A 20915-nucleotide genomic window follows, 5' to 3' on the forward strand; every position below is an offset into this window, starting at 1 on the left:
ACATAATAAATAAACTAATTTACAACAAAGATTGATGTAAAAAGAAAAAAACCCAGACTGAAAAAGTTAATCAGGGAAAATATATGTGAAGATAAACAGTATAAACACAGCAAACGATTGAATTGCAGGAGTGTACAACACTATGCAGATGATATGGTCATATTTATTAAAACCTTTATTAAATAAACACCTTCATTTTGACTTGATGGGTGATGCAGTTCAGGCTTAAGATCTCGTAGGGCATCTCCACCGACATGTCCAATGAGAACTCTCTGAAGAAAGAAAACAACACGTCCATCTCTGCAGATTTAATTAACCCAAAAGAAAAAATATGCACCACCAGCTGTTGGAAGAAATGAAAATAAATCAAATGGTTTCAATATAAAAACTGACGATATGCAGCACAAATCAAAGACTTCGCTCTATTAAAGATCTGATGGACAGCGCGGTTCTAGACCAAATATACCGGGGGTGGGGGGTGGGTGGACAAAAACATCTCAATTTGGCTGCAGCTAAACGTGAAACAACTTAATTTTTAAATCCTTGTTATGTTAAAGTAAAATTGTAAAGGTAGCAAATATAATTGGTAAAAGTGACCAACCAGTTATGGTTTACTCGCCAGTGCATATAATCACAAGAAGTGTATTTAATGTTATGTCTTTAGTACAGGGGTCAGGATCATTTCTACAGGGGCACTGGCCCCCGCTGGCCCCTGTCTAGAGCCGGCCCTGCTCATAGAGGCAAAAATGCGAATAAATCAGTCTCACCTTGCTGCTTCATCAGCCACACAAACCTTCTGCACGGAGACCTGATGGGTGACAAAACACAGAATAAATAGTTTATTCTTAAAATCTGAAGGCAAGAAAGCCAAAACAGGCAGAAATCAATGAATGCTTTAACATTAAACAGTGTCCATTTAACAATATCAACATTTTAAGGTAAAACTATTCATGATTTTAAAGACAAAGTGATCATAACATCCATTCCTTTTGAGAAAGAAATCACTTAGAAATCACTTATACTTAGAAAGTTTAAAAACCTATTAATGGCCCTTCAGAAGAAGAGGAATCAGGTTATGAAGCATTATAACCCTTAATAATAATAATAATAAATAATAATAATACTAATAATAATACTAATAATAATAATAATAATAAATGTATTATTCAGAAGAGGAATCAGGTTTAGCATTATAACCTTTAATAATAATACATTTATTAAAATAAAAAAATTATTATTCAGAAGAAGAGAAATCAGGTTATGAAGCCTTATTGTGTTGAGCTGTGACTGGACTAAGATAATGAGATTTATCAAAATATCAAGTAAGAGGAAAGGATAAAAGCTATTCAAAAGTACTTTTTTTTTTAAACTTAGTATTCACGCTGTAGAAGTTCAGATAGAGAAAGAAGCAGGTGATCAGACTCCTCTGTATTTGTTATAAACGCTGTTGCAGGACAACAGATGAAGCTCAGAGGAGGAAGCTCCAAAAGAGAAAAAGAGGAGAAACACTGCAGTTTATCAGTGTCATTAAATCAAGCCTTCAGTGACATATAAGCCTCTCTGTTTGCACAGGAGAGATTTCTGACATCACTGCTGTAAACATTGGCTGGAAATATGAAAAGGACAAAAGGAAATCATGTCAGACTAATTATGAATAATTAATGACTAATTATTGTAGAAAACCTCTTCCTGTAAAATGGGAAACCTGCAGGACAACCTGTGTAGGAAATGTTTCCAGATTAAATGTAGGTTATCTGAACTAAATCAAATTCTAATTATATTCCAGGAGCAGCTTCTCTGCTCATTGCTTCCTATGCATGATTAGACAGGAAGGGACACGTCAGTCTGGACCACGCCCTTTCATTACAGGCTCCGCCCCCTTACCTGTGTGGTCTGGTTGAGCGCCGAGCTCTCCTGCCACGGAGCCACGCTGCCCGGCAGGGAGAACACGATGCTCCCGTCTCGGACCACCAGCTCGGACACAAAGGTCACCTTGATGAGGACGGTGGCTCCGGGCGGCAGGTTGCCCACGCTGATGGTGAACACGTCCTGCAGAGAGAGAGAGAGAGAGAGAGAGAGAGAGAGACGGGACGTGAGAGCAGCGTCGGAGGGAACGACGTTCTGAAGCAACGCGGCTCTGCAGCAGGACCTACAGGAGCGTCCTGGTCCATGAGGTACGCCCCGTGGCCCTTCTCTATGGCCCGTCTGTACTCCCGACGAGCCGTCTCCTTCTCCTTCACCTGAGAACAAAAACACAGCAGACTGAGCGTCAATGTTCCTAACAGAGCACTTCGCTCTCAGACTGCAGGTCTGCTGCTGGTTCCTAGAGTCTCTAAAAGTAGAATGGGAGGCAGATCCTTTAGCTATCAGGCTCCTCTCCTGTGGAACCAACTCCCAGTTTTGGTCCGTGAGGCAGACACCCCGTCTACTTTTAAGACTAATCTTCAAACTTTCCTTTGTGACAAAGCTTCTAGTCAGAGTGGCTCATGTTACCCTGAGCTACCTCTATAGTTATGCTGCTATAGGCTTAGGCTGCTGGAGGACATCAGGGTCTATTTCTCTCTCTGCTGAGTTCTCCTACTGCTCTCCAGTCTGCATTGTTTGTTATTTCAGCTTTTAACTTTTTATTCTCTGTCATGTTTCTCTTCATAGAAGGTACACCTGGTCTGGTGTTCTGTTAGCTGTGACATCATCAGGGGAGGCAGATCATCCTCTATTACCATCTAACATAGAAAGTACTCCTGGGTCAATGTGAGCTTCTGAGCTTTCTGCGTCTCTGCTCTGTCTTCTCTAACATAGAAAGTACTCCTGGGTCAATGTGAGCTTCTGAGCTTTCTGTGTCTCTGCTCTGTCTTCTCTAACATAGAAAGTACTCCTGGGTCAATGTGAGCTTCTGAGCTTACTGTGTCTCTGCTCTGTCTTCTCTAAGCCCCAGTGGGTGGAGGCAGATGAGCGTTCACACTGAGCCTGGTTCTGGTTCTGCTGGAGGTTCTCCTCCCTGTTAAAGGGGAGTTTTCCTCTCCACTGTCGCTTCATGCATGCTCAGTATGAGGGATTGCTGCAAAGCCAAGGACAATTACTATCTAAGGAAACCCAGCAGGTTGCATCAAGTCTCTCCAAGCAGCATTCACTCCTCCTGAAAGAGCGTAGAGCCACAGTGGACAGTCGTCTGCATTGCTGATGCAGCCTGAAATGCATGAATTTATATTAACATATGAGACGAAGCTGATGATCTTCATGACGTTTGGCTAAAATCCACAATGCCAACGCTGTGCAGCTGTTTTCTAAACAGTTTCCTCTGTGAAATGTGTGATGAGGGACGTTTAGCTTCAGGTTACCTGCCCCACCACGTGTTTCCCGTTAATGAAAGCTTCAAATCCGCACACCGCCGCCGAATCATCCAGCGGGAAGACGTACTTGGCCTCAATGGGCACTGAGCTCTGATTGGTGTATTTCTGGAAGATGATGACCTGACGGAGGACGAAGCTTTAATCAGATCCAGCGCCGGCCTTATATGGCGTCCAACTGAACCAGGTGCTCATTTTCTCTTTACCTGAGAGAGCAGATCCATCAGTTTGCACTTCACATGGACGGCCTGCAGGGGGAGCTGCTGGCCGGAGCTGTCCAACAGTCCCGCTGTGACGTCCTGCAGGGGGTTCCTGACCTCTTCCAGATCCTCTTCATCATAATCCGAGGACATCTCTGCAGACAGAGTGGAGCGTAAAGACATGAAGACATTCTGGACCGCATCCAAAGACGAAGTTACTGTTTGGGAAAGGAGACGGCAACCGTTGCAAACTGTTTCTGCTGCTTATTTCAAGCTATATTCACGGATTCCTTTGTTACAAATGAGCCCAAATTCACTTTAAATAGTTAAATAGTTTAACTATTATCAGCTTGATGAATTTCTGCAGGGGGGAAAAAAACCACACAAATTTAGGGATTTCCATGTTTTATTTCAAACCACTTGTGAGAATGAGACAAGAAGAAGTCTCAAATAGTTATCACTATTTTTTTAGTTCAACAAGGGTCAGAATGCCCAAAAATACACATACACCCACTAATATTTGGTTAGATGAGCTTAATGGGAGCCTACAGGACCCTTCTTCTTGGCAGATCTGGTTGAGGCTATTCCAGGAGCTTCATGTTAGCCTGTTTTATGCATTAAACACCTCTGGATGTGTGTTTGGGATCATTGAGCTGTGGGAACACTCTAAAGTACATGTCGGCTTTAATTTGTCTCGGCTGATTAACGATCATGCATTCAGGCTCCCTTCAGATAAACAGGATCATCCAGCAGCTGGATAGACTGCTGTTTTTACTTATTAGTTTATGGCAACTTTTGTGATTATTGTAACATTCACCTATTGCATGTTTTCCAAATTTCATGCAGTGTTCAGCTACAGCTATCTGATCTAAACTGTCACGCACAGAGGAAAGGAAATTAGTTGGGATGATTAGAAACCCAGAAAACGGGTGAAATGGGTGCTGGAGTCTTAAAAAGGCGAAAAACGTCACTACATCAGAATTACATCACAGCCATAGAGAGCAATGTTAATTTGAAATTCACTGCAAGACCACCGTTTAACCCCAGGAGGGCGCCACACTGACGATTTTAGACTCAAAAGCAGGATTTCAACAAATGTGCACCAATTTTTCAAAATAATGACCAGGATATGACCGTTCATACTGAGCCCAGTTCTGCTGGAGGTTTTTCCTTCCCGCTAATGGGTGTTTTTTCTTCCCACTGTCGCTTCATGCTTGCTCAGTATGAGGGATTGCTGCAAAGCCATCAACAATGCAGATGACTCTTCCTGTAGCTCTACGCTTCTCCAGGAGTGAATGCTGCTTGTCGGGACTTTGAAGCAATCAACTGGTTCCCTTATATAGGACATTTTTGACCAATCTGTATAATCTGACTAATTTTGACTTTGTAAAGTGCCTCGAGATGACATGTTTCATGAATTGGCGCTATATAAATAAAATTGAATTGAATTGATAAGTAGACAGGACTATAAGAAAACCATGTTAACAGTTTATTGGCAAAAAAAAGTTGATGTGGGGGTGAGTTACCCTTTAAAGATGCACCGATGCAGATTTAAGGTCAGGGCCACTAGTTGTCTGAGAATTATAACTCATCTGAACTCGTTTCTTTTGCTTTTAGTCAAAAAATAAATATAAGAAACAAAAAAACTGCCCAGAAAAACCAAAGCCGTGCTTCAGGTTCCCTGATGGAGTCGCAGTTTGGAATCCTGCAGACATGAATCAGAACATTTACCCCAATGAATGCATAAAAGCTTACGCCCCAAAGCTTTATTTAACTTCTACTAAAACAAAGCGACGTGTTTCTGTCGTCATGTCGCAGGTATCTGCTAAGCTTTATTTAACTTCTACTAAAACAAAGCGACGCGTTTATGTCGTCATGTCGCAGGTATCTGCAGCTCACCGATGTCCATGGCGGGCTGAGCCGGCTCTGCAGTCAGGCTGATGTCAGGACTGAAGTCTTTCAGCTGGTCTCCTTCCACCCTGAACTGGACCACATGGGTTATCTTCACCTGGTCTGGAGAGTAGACCACGTACTCGTCGTCCTGCAGACAGACAGACAGACAGACAGACAGACAGACAGACAGACATGACGCTACCGTGATGAACCTGTGATGGAGATCCGGCCTCCTCTGTTGCTGCGTCTCCAGCATCTTACCTGGAACTCAGACGTCTTTTTGTTGGAGCGTCGGACTCCGTGAACGCTGTGGAAACCCTCAGGAGCCTTGGTGAGACTCGTGTCTCTGCTATGGACGTCCCTGCATGAGCCCAGAGCCACGTCACAGACCAGCAGGAGCCGAGATCCGTCCGTGTCGCTGGGTTTGGAGTACTTCAGGCTGGTGCTGTGAACGCAAACAGATGCCGTCTGCTGCGGTCTGGTAGCCCACACTGGACCCGGCTCACCAGAATATCTCCGATTTATTTATTTTTCACACCAATAAGCTCCTAAAACGGCTGAACTCGGTATTTAAACCCACCTCACAGCATCACTGAAGTAAATGCCGCTACCGAGGTGCCCCACGTCGGTTCTCTCGATCCCATGATGCTCCACTCCGACACGGGGAAGCAGCAGACCTCTGAGGAACCAGAACCAAACTCATGTTTTCACGTTCACAAGACACAAAACCGCATATTTAATTATTTTAATATTTAGTTAAAAATGACAGTTCATCCATAATAGTATTTGAATTGAAACGTTCAATCACAAATAAATAACTGTCAGTAAATTCATGTTGTTATGGTTGTTTAGCTTTGTTAAAAAGCACATTAAAATGTAAGGGGGAATCTTTTGTTCCGCATTTCACGTGTTGTCCATGGGAAAGTTTGATTGACGCAATTAGAGAGCGGACTGTTCTTTATTTTCTTTATTTTCTGTAATGCAATTAAAAAACGTGAAATGTCATACATTCTGGATTCATTACAAATCAACTGAAATATCGCAAGACTTTTATTGTTTTAATATCGCTGATTATGGCGTACAGCTGAAGAAAACTCAAAAATCCTATCTCAAAATATTAGAATATTTACTCAGACCAAGTAAAAAAAAATTATAACAGCATTTGAAAATGTCCATTAATGCACTCAGTACTTGGTTGGGAATCCTTTTGCACAGATTACTGCATCAATGCGGCGTGGCATGGAGGCAATCAGCCTGTGGCATTGCTGAGGTGTTCATGTTTCTGTTTCCTTTCTTAGTTCTGACGGCATTTTGAGGGCATTTTCTAAGGCATGTAAAGACATGTTGTCCACAATAAATGCCTTAAAACCAAAAGAGCGATGTTGAGCCTTGATTAACTCAAGAGGAGTAACAATTTCTACATTAGAAATGGTTCATTATGTTCTAACAGATCCAGCGATGGTCTAGCAGCTGCTACTGATCCAGTGGTCTGAGTCCATCCAGAATCTTTAGGTTCTGATGGACCTCTCACTGGACCTGCACTGAATTTCATGTGGAGTCCAAAAAGAGTCCAGTCCTCCATTAGAACGACCCAGGCTAGGTCCAAATTGGGTCCAGGAGGACATCAGACTGACTGGGTTTTCTAAATCAAGTTATCTGCAGGAAATACTACCAGATTTCATTGAGCTCAAATCATCTGGAACATTTATAGTCAGTCAGACTGCTCGGAAATTCTACTTTGAGAATAGGCCAGAACATTTACTGTATTTTCCAGATTATAAGGTGCACTTAAAATCCTTAAATCTTCTCAAAAATGTATAATGCGCCTTATCTATGATCACCGTTCTTCTTACAGACTGATTTTATGTGGTACAATGCGCTCAGAAATCTGTTTAAATGTGTAAATACGACTTAGTTAGCAACGAAGCCGCTCCGCTCAGTGGATATTAGGAGCATTACGGTACACTGTGTCACTACCTGAGGACCCCTGAGCTGTCTACCAGACTGCCTGACTGTAATGTCTAAACTAGAAGTGCATTCATGTAAGGCAGCCTGGAGTACGCGCTAGCAGCAATAAACCTAGTAAGTTAATTCAATATAAAAGTTAAAAAATGTAAAAAAAAAATGCCTTATGTTAGAAACAGGGCAGTGTAGTCCAGCTACTCTGTCCTCCCAGCAGAGACGGATAGAGAGCTGTGGACGTGGAGGAGTGATATTACACACTTGGGAAGAATATTTAGTGCGGCTTATTGTGAGAAAAATACGGTGCTGTAGATGATCCCAGACTGGCTCCGTTATTTAGGGATAGTTTTACCTACATTTAAAAAGATTAAAGCCAAAGGATCAGGTGTTTGAATACAGGCCTTGAGAAAAATCTGAGTAAAGGTTTGACACAGTGATGCATCTGAAGCAGCAGAACCAACGCTCAGTTACAGCCACATTCATTCAGACTGAATTAAGTTATTTTACAATCATCTTCAGTGGTTTTTACATCCGGTTGTTCTCACTGACTGATCGGAGAACTGAGCCGTTTCAGTGTAAAGGAGCAGATGTTGATTGATGATTGTCTTAATGTGACCAATGTAGTCTGACTTCAGCCAGGGTAAGAGGATGGTCAGCTGGATTTACCTGATTTTATTGAAAGATCATCACATCCTGCTGGCGTATTAGTTATTATTTTATAGTGTTTTTGCTCAATTTGTTGGTAAATAAAGCCTTTAGTGTTTATTTACGATATTATCGGAAGTATGTACTGCACATGCGCAGCACACGATAAAACAAGGAAGAGGCTAACAGCTATTAGCATCTCCCAGTGAAACAATGAAGAATGGTTCAAGACCCAGTAGAAAAAAAATTTAAAATAAAAAAAATTGCAAAACAAATATGATTCCAAAAGGGAAAAGCCTGGAAAGTCTGGGGATCCAGTCTGAACGTTGGTGTTCACTGAAGCGGACGCTAAACCTGCCGAGGCCCAGATGTGACGCAGAGTTGACTGACGTGAGTAAATGTTCTGATATGAGGCTCTTAAAGCTGCTGTAGATCGATTTATTTAATTAATAACGGTTGATCTTCATCACACCGAGCTGCTGCTTTACTGCGAGGCGTTGCAGTGGATCAGGCTCAGTCCAGCATTATTTATAATTGATTAATTAAGCAAACCGGCATTATAATAGTTCTGCATTACTGCTGCTAGATGGCGCCGCATCTGTTTATATCTGCTAAATACAAAAAGGACCATAAAACATTATCAGGTTGGATGCTTGGTTTATTTAACCTTATTTTATCATGATCAGTTTTTGGTCTTTTTTTAAAGCATATAACGTGGTTATGTACCTTTAAACATCCAACATTTTTCTGCATGTAAACTGTGTGGTCTCCGTCTCAGGACCCTGCTGGGAGTCTGGACTTACCTGGACAGGATTCCTACAAAGTTACTGGGGCTGGACGAATGGAGGAGGGGCTTAATGTTGCCCAGGTCGCTCTGAAAGGTCTGAAGCTCCACGGCCCTGCTGACACGCACGATCTGCTGGATCTGCACGGGCCTGAAAACACACACACAGAGAAATCTGTTGGTTTCTGGAAGTCAGTGTTAATCTGCATTTCCATCCTGCAGAGAGACCTGTCGGCCAGCAGGGCGGCGATGTTCTGGAAAACAGCGCTGCTGGGGGAAACGGCGTCGATGCTGCAGCGGAGGGCGCGGTACTTCCCCACGCTGGAAAGCTCGGGGCTGCTCAGCGTCATCTCGCTCACGTTGAGAACATCCCGGATTAACTGGAGGAAAATAAATCAAAGTCGTCCCCAAAGAGCCGCAACATCCGTCTGAGGAAGCCCGATAATGCGCCCTGGTGTTACCTGACAGAGATCCAGCTTCTGAGACAGAAACTTGGCCGTAGGGAACGGTGGTCTGGGCTCCCTGTGAGGCAGCAGGTCGAAAACCTCTTTCAGGAGAGACGCCGCCTCGGGCTGATTTCCTTCCTTCAGTTCCTTCTGAGCCTGAAGCAGGAGGCCCTCAGCTCTGCTCACCTGAAACAACGACAGCTTCTTAAAGACGCTGATTAAAGCCCGGCTCTGACCGCAGACCGGTGCAAACCCACGTCGTTCAGGCTGAGCTTGGAGATGGGAACCAGGAGGATGCTTCCCAGGCGACCCAGGGCTTCGGTCCACAGCATCTCCACAAACACCGCCACCTCCTGGGAGAGCGTGGCCGAGTTCAGCTTCTCCTCCAGCAGCAGCTGCAGATCATCCAGAGAGAAGAGCAGTGAGCGTGTCGTGCTGTTCTGCTCACATTTAGCTGGATAATTCTGCACAACAGCTGATAACGCTGCAGCACCGGCCACAGACCCACAGACCTGACGGCTACTTTAAGATTGGCAGCTAATTTATTCTGGCTGGAAAGGAGTAAAAATTATGTTTTTTTTTATATAAACACAAAGATAAAATTATGTCTAAAGTTCAGACTGAACACATTCAAATATCAGAACATCTGTTTGGATGACAAAGCTTTGAGATGACCAATAAAAACCCACAGCAACCCGCAGTAAATCCAGCGACTTTTAAAACTACTGAACTTTTTTCACTGTTAGTCACTTTCCAACAACAGGTTTTAAAGTATTTTATTGGTATCTGGTGTGACAGGGAATTTATTCTGTGACTGTAAAGCGAAAGGAAATAATTTTTATTAATATACATCTGAAAAGAGTGGTGTGAAGGCCAAGTCTCCTGGGATACATTTCTACGAGCTCAGAATATATAAAGACTGAAATGTTTGCCCACTTTTTAAAAAGTAGCTCAAGTTCAATCGGCTTCTCATTTGTATTTAAAACTGGACTTTGACTAGGCCAGTCTAACACATGACAACACATAACTATGCTTTGATCTAACCTTGGATTCAGGTACTTCCAGATTTACCTCTATACAGAAACCCCCTGTTATTATCTTTAGCCGTCACTTGATACAAGTTAAATTGAATAATCCTGGATATTCTTCAGTGATGGTATCAAGGCGTTGGTTGTTTGTACCTGTAATACTTTATCGGCTGGTTTTGCTATTCTTTTTATCTCTCTCTGCAGGTGTAGAAGCAGACGCAGAGGATGTTATATTGCTTTCTCTTTCTCCTTTTACCCCTTTTAGCATTTTGTCTCATCTGTTTCTCTCCTTTTTTTCCTCTTCTACCTTCACATTTCAGTGTTCATTGAACATGAAATAATCCCAGCATAAATCTAATAAAGCTTCTTGCATGTATAAATCTATGGTGAAAGCGTTAAGGCTCCACTGGTGAAAGTAAAATCTGTTGGGCGCTCTTTGGCATTAAGACAATAGCTCTTACTGCCAGACAGGACACAAAAAAAATAGTTTTGGTTTTATTGTCACATGTTTGCTGTGACAGAAACCTTCGTTAATCCAATCAGCCACTTTTTCCCTTTTATTTGATTCAATTTTAAAAGGCTAAGAACAAAAAAAAATACCTACCTAATCTTTTAAAAACAGTCATATTAACTTACATAAAATTACAGCATAGAAACATTTTTTGTTAAAATTAATCAACCAAATTCTAGATATAGTTTCCAGAAAAATAGCATAAAATGAACGTGGAAGAACTTGTACCATAACTGTTACTTTAACAGATATTGGATTAAAACACACAGAACTGCAGTCAAAACCAGGAAGTCCTGATGAGTTTATATTCTATATAAAATCAGTTCTAATGTATTAAAGTCAGTGTGGAGGGGCTAAAAAGCCACATGTAGCTGGATGGCTGTGTCCTGGAAAGTTGGGACACACTGAACGCTGAATATAAATTTAAACCACACTTATTAAAGCTTATTTATGAGAAAATTAGAAACCTATCAGATATAATTCAAGGGCGGTAATATTTCAGCAGTGTGTTGTGCACGAATAAGCTCTTAGAAACCACTGTCCATCAATTACAGACAGACGGTCCTTTTTATCCAACACAAGCAGTCAGTTGGTGTTAGGGTGTGTGTACCAGACCTGCTGCAGGGGGGCGGAGCCCAGGTGTGACGCCTCCGCAGGTACACTGCTCATCCTCTGCAGGTAAGAGCGCTCCAGTTCTTTGTTCTGTTCCTTGAACACGTCCAGAGCTTCTTCTGAGGTGGACAGGAACACCAGGCGATCCATCACAGACGCCTTCTGTCAGAACAACCAGGTTAGTTTTATTCCTGGTTCACAAAGACCCAGGACAAGAAGAAGCAACAATCATAAATATATTCAGGAAAACCTTCTCCCTCCTAAACACAATCAGCCCTGACAGAGATTAATCTCGTGTTTTCTGTCACAATGATTTCATACCTTTGCCGTCACGTCTTCCTGCCAGTACCTGACCACGCGATAGCGCCGCCCCTGCTCAGCTCTGGCGCTCTGCAGCTCCAACACGCACCACTTGTTGCCTTTGTTCTGCAGAACAACCCAGTTCAGTATGGTTTACAGCATCAAGACACAAACAGACGAGGGGGGGGGGATTTCTCCTTCACCTGTCCAAAAATGGAGTACTTTGCAACCTGGAAATCATCTGGGAACGGCGGGAGATCAGAGTCCCGTTCATGGTAAATTCTGGGTAAATTAAGGTGGAAGGTTAAATGCCTGATTTCATATTTTGCTATTTTTAGAGTGTTTTAAAGTTCAAGCTTTAGTTAAAATAACACAAGTGGATAAAATCCTCTGTCTTGAAGTCTGCAAGAGAAAGTAGTTATAGTAGCTTAGTGACTAAACATGCTAGCATTCTACCTAACTTTCCCCTGTGGAAGTCACATAGAAAGACTGAAACACAGATAATTCAGAAGTCTGATATGAGGATGTTCCCACCTGAACTTCTGGGCATTTCTTTCTACAGCGGTTTGCACTGATGAGCCTGGACCTTTGGGAAGTTCGACTACAAAAAGAAGAGACAATATTGGACACAGAAGCACTTTTTCCACGTTTTATACGCAGTGAACAATTGTTGCTGAGCCTAATGACGTGTGAGGAAGTTGTGAAGAAACTGAAAAAAAACTCCAGGCCTGCAGGTGGCGCTAATAAGAAAACCAAAGCATTACCTGCACCTAGCAACCGTGACCCCACAGAGATGTGAAGGTTTAAAAATGGAGCCCCAACATTTGTCCATTTTTTTTTGTTGCTCTTTTTGTTTATTTGAACCTTGAAGAACTCCAACAGTCGTACTGTCGTTGCCGTCGTGTGTTAAAAATAAACAAATTATTAATTTCGATATTTACTCTCCTGCAATCTAGTAAGACAATAAAGTGAAATAAAACTAAAGCTTAACTTTACCCTCATCCAAACCAATTTTCTCATGGACAAATGAAACACACTGAAATAAAGAAAACATGAACTGTTAGATTATATCCTCTGACTAAACTTTAACTGTGTACTACTAGTGGTACTTTTTTTTGGGCAATCCTGGGATAATCTGGGAAATTGAAATTACTCTGTTAAAATTGTGGCAAAACGCAGAAGGGCTTTCAAAATCCTGGGTAATGGCTGAAATTCCCTGCATTGAAAAATGTGCCGTTCAAATTTTGAGTCTACAGCCAAGAAAATCTCCAGATGTTGATCTAATAATAAAAAAAGTCCTATTTCTCAATGAAAACCTTTGAAAGTTCCAAAATGTTTAATACTAAACTTCAGTTTACCAAGAAAGAATCCAGCAAAAACATCCAACTCTGAGGCAGTAATTAGAGACAGTTACTGCTGGGTATTTTGTCATTGTGCAGAAATAAAAGTTCAGCTTTAATTTCAGGTAATTGTGCTCCTTTAAACTCATCTGAAATCCCACACAGCCACAAGCCATTTCAAAGTGACATGTGTGGTAAGACCTTTATGAATAACTGGAGCGCTCTTCGATGAGGTCACTTGAGGAGGAGCTGAAGATGATGAAGTAGATGAAGTATTCATCTTGTACCCGTCCACAGACAGGCGAACTCCTCTCTCCACACAGTTGTACACATAATCCAAACCGACCACCGGCGTCTGGTGCTTCTGGATACTGCGTTGCCTGTTGGAGCTCAGGTTGGACAACTCGTTGGTCACCACCAGAGAGCACTGTGGGAAATGTAGGCAAAAAATGTGACGTCTTTTCAAATCTAAAGTGATTGGACAATAAAACTGATATAATAAATCAATAAAGCCATGAAATACATGTCATAAAATCAGAACAGTTCATGTCAGCAAGCCAAGATGAAGGGTTTATTTCAAATACTGAATGCGTTCATAATTTCCCTTTACTCCATAATTCAGTTAACCATAGAGTCAAGCTAGAAGCTTTGAAAAGTCAAGCTGCCAGCTGTTCAGCTACACAATATAACCACGACTCAGAGTCTAGTTAACAACTTATTAGGAGCCAAACTAACTTTATACTAAAAGTTGAGCTAACAGCTACCTAGAGTCAAGCTAACAGCTACCCAGGATCAAACTGGCAGCTACCCACAGTCAAGCTAGCAGCTACCCACAGTCAAGCTAACAGCTACCCAGAGTCAGGCTAACAGCTGTCCAGAGTCAAGTTACGCAAAATCCACCCAAAAAAATGATGTATTCCCAAAGTCAAGCTTCCAAATGTAATGTTTAAGACTATAAAGGTTTCATGAAAACTGTTTATTTGGATGCATGTAAATCTAATTCTTCTAGTTAAACATCAAGCTATGCCATCCTCAAAATGGATGCAGTTTCAGTTACTTAGAGTCACAGGAAACGAACCGCATATAAGTTTATGAGAAGAAGAGGAAGGCATCAGTTGAAAGAATTAAGACCAGAGTGGATTTGGTAGATTTTCTTCATGTGACCCCTCTGAAGAGCAGAAGAGCAAGGTAAGACGGTCTGGCGCAGTTATTCAAAAAGGACTTGGGGAAACTTCCAGAAAAGTTGCACACTTTACCTTTAACATTGTTCTAGATCATCATTTAAGGTTTAAGAAAACTGTCATATACAAATGCATTCTCTCACCTTTTTGTTGACGATAAAGCAAATGCTGCCTCCGTTCTTCGTCACTGCTGATTTCAGCTTATTCTTCTCCTTAAGTGGCACATTTTTTAGCTCCAGGAGCACTGAGCAATTGTCAAACACACCCATTCTGCAAGTAAAGTGGACAAGAACAGACATTATGATTAAACAGGGAACAAACCACCTGGTTTACAGTTATGCAGGCTGGGCTTACCTGTCCATCATTTACCAAACAAGAAATAATGGAAATCACCTCACAGCACTTTTCCATAAAATGGTGAGGTTGATACTTAATATCAACTTTCTCTAGAAAACAACAGGCTATAAACCCTCAGTAGACTATTTCATTTACAAATATGAACATCAGACACTATTATTAAGATATAAGCTTTTCTAGTTTACTACACCACTGACTCCATCCATTCATCGTCTTCCACCAATCCCAGATTGGGTCATGTGAGCAACATAGTCAACAGGGAAATCCAGACCCTGAGCCCCTCAGCTATATGCTCCTAAGTTCTGAGAGATGATCCCAAAGCGTTTCCAGGGCACAGACTAGGCTTTTGTCCCTTTGAAAAGTTCTGTCTTTTCCAAGAGGTTTGCTCACAGTGGGATGTGCCACTTAAACATTTCAAGTAAGTAACCCAGGAGACATCCTGATGAAATACCTGTATTTACTCAACTGACTCCTTTTGATGTGGAGGACCAGTGGCTCAACTCTGAGCTCACCTAGATCAATGAATAGAGGTCAATGTCTAAATATGAGTCTGGCCACCCTCCAGAGAAAGCACTGCTTTGGAATAACAAGCTGGAGCAGCCGTGGCCCCAATCCATTGATCCTTCTGCTCCATCCTAACGTCACTTTTGAACAGTACCCCGAGGTATTTGAGGTCCTCAGTTTGAGGCGGAGACTGGACTAAGATGATGAGGGATTTCCAGATCCAGACTGATAAACATGTTATTGTAAACGGAGCAGTAAGTGAAATTTAACCACTCGGTGAGCTATTGACCAGTGGTGTCCAAAGTTGGCGCCCAAGGGCCGGTATCCTGCATGTTTAAGGTGTTGTCCTGGTTCAACACAGCTGAACTAATGATTGCTAATCTGTCGGCCTCTGCAGGCCTTGATGACAAACAGAACCATTTGAATCAGATGTGTTGGAGCAGGGACAGATCCAAAACATACAGAACTCGAGTTGGACATGCCTGTTGTAGACCAAAACAAGATGTCTCACAGGCCACAACTCTCTCTACCTCCACTCCAGATGAAACCCGCCCCCCCCCCCTTTCCCCTTCCCTTGTCACCTGACGCTTCCTATAAACATATTTTAAGGATAAAAACACAGCAGAACAGCGTCACCTTTCAGAGGAACACGTCTAGTGAAGTAACTCAGTGTACCTTTTTATACTTCAGTAATATTATTGTAAAGTATCGCTACTCTTGCTTGAGGAAAAGATCTGGCTACTCGACCCACCATGAGTAACTTCACTGACTGAGAACTGAGTGTTTTAATTGAAAATGTACCAGAGACACACATTGAGGTTAAAGTGAGACTTCTTCTTTAAACTCAAGCTTTCTTGTTTTAATATTTTCTATCTAAGCCATTCAGAGATAAAATTAATGTAGAGTAACATTTATACATAACCTACTGCAAGTACGGGTTTCACAAGGTTTATTTTGAAAATTGCAATTAGAAAAACTTTTTCTGCATGAAATTAGAAGCTAAATTATGTTATTTTGTAAAATTATCTGATTTATACTAATCCTTGCTTTCTCTGTCTTTCTGTCTCTGCATCTCTGTCGTTCTCTCATGATTTCTAACCATTTCATGCTTTAAAAAAAGACACCACTTTGTATTCTACATGGATGTTTTTTGCCTTACTGTTGGCCTAATTGTCTTATTTATTTTAACAGCATACTTTATTAAACCCTGAAAAGACAACTCTAGCAGTTTTTGTTGGACAGACACAGTCACCAAAGGATAAAAACTGTGCCACTGTGTCCATCTCTCCCAAAATCAAAGATGTGTAGTGAAAGCGTCGACATTTTGTACATTTATTTACTCTTTTCCATGTAGGTTACTGTGCTTTTTTTTAACTCTCCAAACACATATGTGCGCCCTTACGCGGTAAATATACACATATCGTACGCCATTATGCCCAATTAGGGAATTTCTCTGTCAACCCATGACCACAGTTCCACCTGCTATCTGACTGAGTGTGGCATTTCTGTGTGGATGGTTGGGTTATATAGGATAAGAAATGCCTTTATTGTCCCACAATGGGGGACTTTGGGTGTGACAGTGTTTGTATGAATGGAGAGCAGCACTAAAATAGACTCAACATGGTGTATAACTATTGAGCATAACACAAAAGATGGGGTTATTAAATTAAACAGCCTACAGCTTATAAACATTGTTAGAATAAATAGTTTTCTCCCAAGTTTCTCAGAAAATCAACTACATGTTTTTATATTGAGCAGGTTTGCTTCAACCCTGGACCCACTCTCCTTCATGCCTTAGGCCCTGTACCAATACTCACACTAAACCCTGCGCACTTCTATAAAGTCTACACCTGGTGGAAGTGCATTTAAGGGATCAAGTGCACAGGTTAAAAGCGTGCAAAATATGGCGAATTGGGACAGTACAGGTTATGTCATCCATTTGCTTCTCTGTGTCAGAACGGCGACCCAAAAATGACGACACCGTCACTGTTTTTGCCATCTTTACTGCTAAAAATTATTAAAATTGCAACAAGCAATTCTTTTAAGGGGAATAAAGTGCAGGAACCGAAATTTGAGAGGATTGTGCAGAGCGGCGGATATTGAGAAATTAATGGAAAATAATATTAAATATATACACAAAGTAAATATAAAATAACAAAAATATGTTTTGTTGCCTTTGATTAATGATAGCACCTTGATGTGACTTTTTTGTCACAGAAAATAAATAATTTATAAAGACATTAGGTATTTTTGAGGACAATTTCCTCCTTGGACATTTTACAACTTTGAGGTAAAAAGAAAATCAACATCGCAGACAGTAAGCATCGCTGGTTGCTACTTGTGCAGAAACACACTTTCAGATAAAAACAAAGTAAATAAATAGACGTGCAAAACATTACTTGGTGCTTCCAGACATTTTAAAGTGCAAATACATCAAACAAATTCAACAAAGTGGATAGAACACAATTAAACCCGCTGCTACAGTTTGAGGAAATATCAGTTTAAGTAAATATAACTACAATATTAGTTTTAAGAAACGATAATAGGTGATTAGTCATTTATTTAAGGGGGCAGTTTGATCTTAGGTCTTTTTACAGAAAAATGTTTTCATCTTGTAGCACAAAACGTCAAATTCAACCATGAATTGTGGGTAATGCACTTCAGTGAAGCCACATAAGACACCTTTCTGGAGAATCCGGACACACTGCGCACTCGCACCCTCAGCGGGAACGCGCATTTAAGGGGTAAGGGTGGAAGTGGGAGTATTGGGACGGGGCCTTAGATATTTACCTGCTCCAGCACACCTGAATAAAATGACGGCATTACCTCCTCAGGGTGCCAATAAAGCGCTGCAGAAATCTGTAAATCACCTTTTTATCTAAATAAAGCGTGTGGAGACCGAAAAACACCAAAAACATGCAGGACGGGTTTAATTATTATAAAAGTTGTTTCTTCAGTCCTGATATCAATTTCAGAAAACCCAGAAGCCCCTTCAGTAGAACTGGTGTCTTCTTTAACCTCAGAGAAACAAATGTGACTTAATTTAAGCGTTTTCAACCCGAAATCAGATAAAAACAAACGCGGAAGTGAAGGTGCGACACCGGCGACGTAAAAACCAGCAAACAGCTGCAGGAAATAAAACTGATCTCAGGTCAGCTGGCTGCTTCTGCAGCTCATAAATGTGCGTTTAAAGTTACATTTAAAACTGAAAGCTAAATGTTTCCACGGCGAAATTAACAACTTAAAAAAAACGTTACTTTTAGCACCGTTAAGACCCAGAGAAGGAGTTTCCGGGTTGGGCTCTTTACCTGGTTTGAAGCAGGAACTGAAACTGGTTTTCTCTCAGGGTAAATTATCAGTCAGCTGTGGAGAACAGCCACGAGCTGACTGTAGCGATGGAAGTCACAACATCCGGTCTGGTGGCCTTCAGAATAAGAGCCCGGGCAGAAAGGAACGAAAAATCAAATCTGACAACTTTATTTCGTACAAACAGGTCGAACATATATATATATATATATATATATATATATATATATATATATATATATATATATATATATATATATATATATATCTTGATAAGAATGAAAAGATTCATTTATAAGAGTTAAACATACAAGAGCATGAATAAACAGATGATATGGACAAAATTTTTTCTGAGTTTAAGAAGAATCAAGAGGCAAAAATTTCTCTTTAGCTACTCCGGTTCACATTACAGTTCATATTACACACAATGAAGGCAAAAAACTGACTAACAGGCAATGAACAAGGGTTACTTTTTTTGTGTTTAGGAAAGTCACAGATAACAGATAAAGGGGTACTAGGGCGGTTATTGAACCATTGTAAATAAACTGCTTAATTAAGAAATAAACATATTTGAAAATAGTTAAGATAACGAGCGCTATTTATCTTCAGTGAAAGTAATATAAAAGGGGAGACCATAATCTACAGCAGTCACACTCTAGAGAAGAAGCAGGAATGAAGGAAAAATGGGACAAAAATGTAATTCCTTGTTTGCTGCTATTTGCTTTGGTCCATTTTACTCTCAGTGCGTCCCCCTCTGATGGAGTCTTCCAGTGTCACGTATTAACATTGTCACCTGTAAAAAAATGTATTGTGTATATTTTTTTAATTTTTACTCTTTTTGTGAGTTTTTACGGCACTAGTAGCTTGTTTGCCATACAGTAGATTAACAGGAAAGGGTTTTTTTAGAAGGGGGGAAGACATGTGGCAACGGTCCACAGGCCAGAACAAATAAAAAGGAAAGCACCTGTAATTGAAAAACGTTAACAGAAATTTAAGTTACACTGCAGGTGATTTGTTAATTGGGACAATTTTCTTCCTTCAGGTCGACGTCTTAGAGTCCCTGCCTGTAGATTGAACCGCTATAAGAACTCATTTGTTCCACTTTCCATTAAAACAATAAACAGCCTCAAGCATTACATTGTGGAATAGGCAATGGTATTCAACATTTAAACTAAACTGACATGCTTTTTTAATGTATTTATTATCTCTTATAACAGATTTTTTAAAGAAGGGTTTTTATACTTTTTTTTCTTCTAATTTTTTATTGTGAATGTAATGTAACATGCTTCTTTATGTATCTATTTATTGTCTTATAATGGAATTTCTATAGTAGTGTTTTTATGTGTGAATGCGGTGAGCCAGAATCTGTACCCAAATCAAATTTCCTTTGGGACAATAAAGTTAATCTAATCTAATCTACCTCTCAGACTTGGGGCATTTCCTGACTGTTTCACATCCATAACAATAAAATATGTCCATATGGCCACTTTTAGCTTCAGGATGATGCCTGTCTCTGATCAGAACCATCAGATGGTTTGTGAACCCACAAATTTCAGCTTTAAATTAATTCCTCTTTGCTCCTAAAACGTATCTTCTGGAAAGTTCCAGCTCACTGAATTAATAAAAACAACTGACTTTTAAAATTAAAAATATCTTTTAGAGTTAATTAAAATGTTTGTGTTTAAGGTTAATTAAAAGGATTCTATTACTTATACATTCTATTTATGTATTACCCTGTGTACTTTAAGATTATTTCAGAATAAATAATTTCGAAAATCTCAACATAAGCATTTAGCTGGCCATGAATACATTTATCTGCTTTGTTCTTTGTACGGTACTGCTACTGCTTTCATTTAATTTTTTTGTCATAGGAAGTACAAACCTAGAATTGTCTCAATCTTACCAACTTCTATCGTTTGTTTGTTTTCACTTGTGCTAAACAAAACTAACCTAAATAAAATGAAGCTGTGCGGATGAATGAAGACATGAATTTAGCTGGAGCTTTACAGCTCACAGTAACAGGAAGTGACATCACCTTGTCTTACAGTAACTTGACAGGTAATCAGCTCATTTCCTGCTCCAGAGCAAATTTCCAGTTAATCAGGTGATCAGCCCTCCTTACCGCCCCCTAGTGGAAAGAAAGAGCAACACAGACATCTAAGCAATCAGCAGATTAGAAAAAAGTTAATAAAATAATATTTTTATTGCCCCTCATTGGCCTGTAGATGGTGATATTCAACACAACTCTGTAGTAAAACAAAGAATCAGGTGCTGGAATGATTTTATCTAATCATCTGAAAACTCGTTTGTAAGAAAAATGTTCCATGACTCTGGAAAGAGTTCAGCTAAATAAACAATTATTAAAACTGAATAAAAGTTAACTCTGTCCTGACCATCCCATCAGAGTCCTCCTCAGCTATTATATTAAATCTGTAAATCCAGTTTATTTGTTGCATTTTCAGCAGCAAGGCGGTTCAAAGTGCTTTATATCATGAAAAC

General features: G+C 40.5%; 1 protein-coding gene across 7 annotated transcripts in view; it reads right to left on the reverse strand.

Moving 5' to 3' along the window:
• Window positions 1–18520, reverse strand: part of parp4 (poly (ADP-ribose) polymerase family, member 4) — a 45835-nt gene extending 27315 nt beyond the window's left edge. For 3 of the 7 annotated variants that reach the window (XM_036132621.1, XM_036132622.1, XM_036132618.1), the window contains exons 1-20: window positions 18419–18519; window positions 14393–14519; window positions 13270–13495; window positions 12263–12329; window positions 11932–12010; window positions 11750–11854; window positions 11432–11590; window positions 9535–9672; window positions 9293–9463; window positions 9060–9211; window positions 8851–8982; window positions 6021–6119; window positions 5702–5885; window positions 5447–5588; window positions 3554–3702; window positions 3339–3470; window positions 2154–2240; window positions 1885–2049; window positions 768–808; window positions 191–272 (exon numbers count right to left, since the gene is read on the reverse strand). In XM_036132621.1, the coding sequence (XP_035988514.1) occupies window positions 191–272; window positions 768–808; window positions 1885–2049; window positions 2154–2240; window positions 3339–3470; window positions 3554–3702; window positions 5447–5588; window positions 5702–5885; window positions 6021–6119; window positions 8851–8982; window positions 9060–9211; window positions 9293–9463; window positions 9535–9672; window positions 11432–11590; window positions 11750–11854; window positions 11932–12010; window positions 12263–12329; window positions 13270–13495; window positions 14393–14518 (2436 nt within the window). In that variant the 5' untranslated portion in view covers window position 14519; window positions 18419–18519. The other 4 variants (XM_036132624.1, XM_036132623.1, XM_036132620.1 and 1 more) reach the window with 3 other exon arrangements.
• Between the last annotated feature and the right edge of the window lie 2395 nt (window positions 18521–20915).

The sequence above is a fragment of the Fundulus heteroclitus genome, unplaced genomic scaffold (genome assembly GCF_011125445.2).
Source record: "Fundulus heteroclitus isolate FHET01 unplaced genomic scaffold, MU-UCD_Fhet_4.1 scaffold_53, whole genome shotgun sequence".
In the NCBI taxonomy this organism is placed as follows: Eukaryota; Metazoa; Chordata; class Actinopteri; order Cyprinodontiformes; family Fundulidae; genus Fundulus; species Fundulus heteroclitus.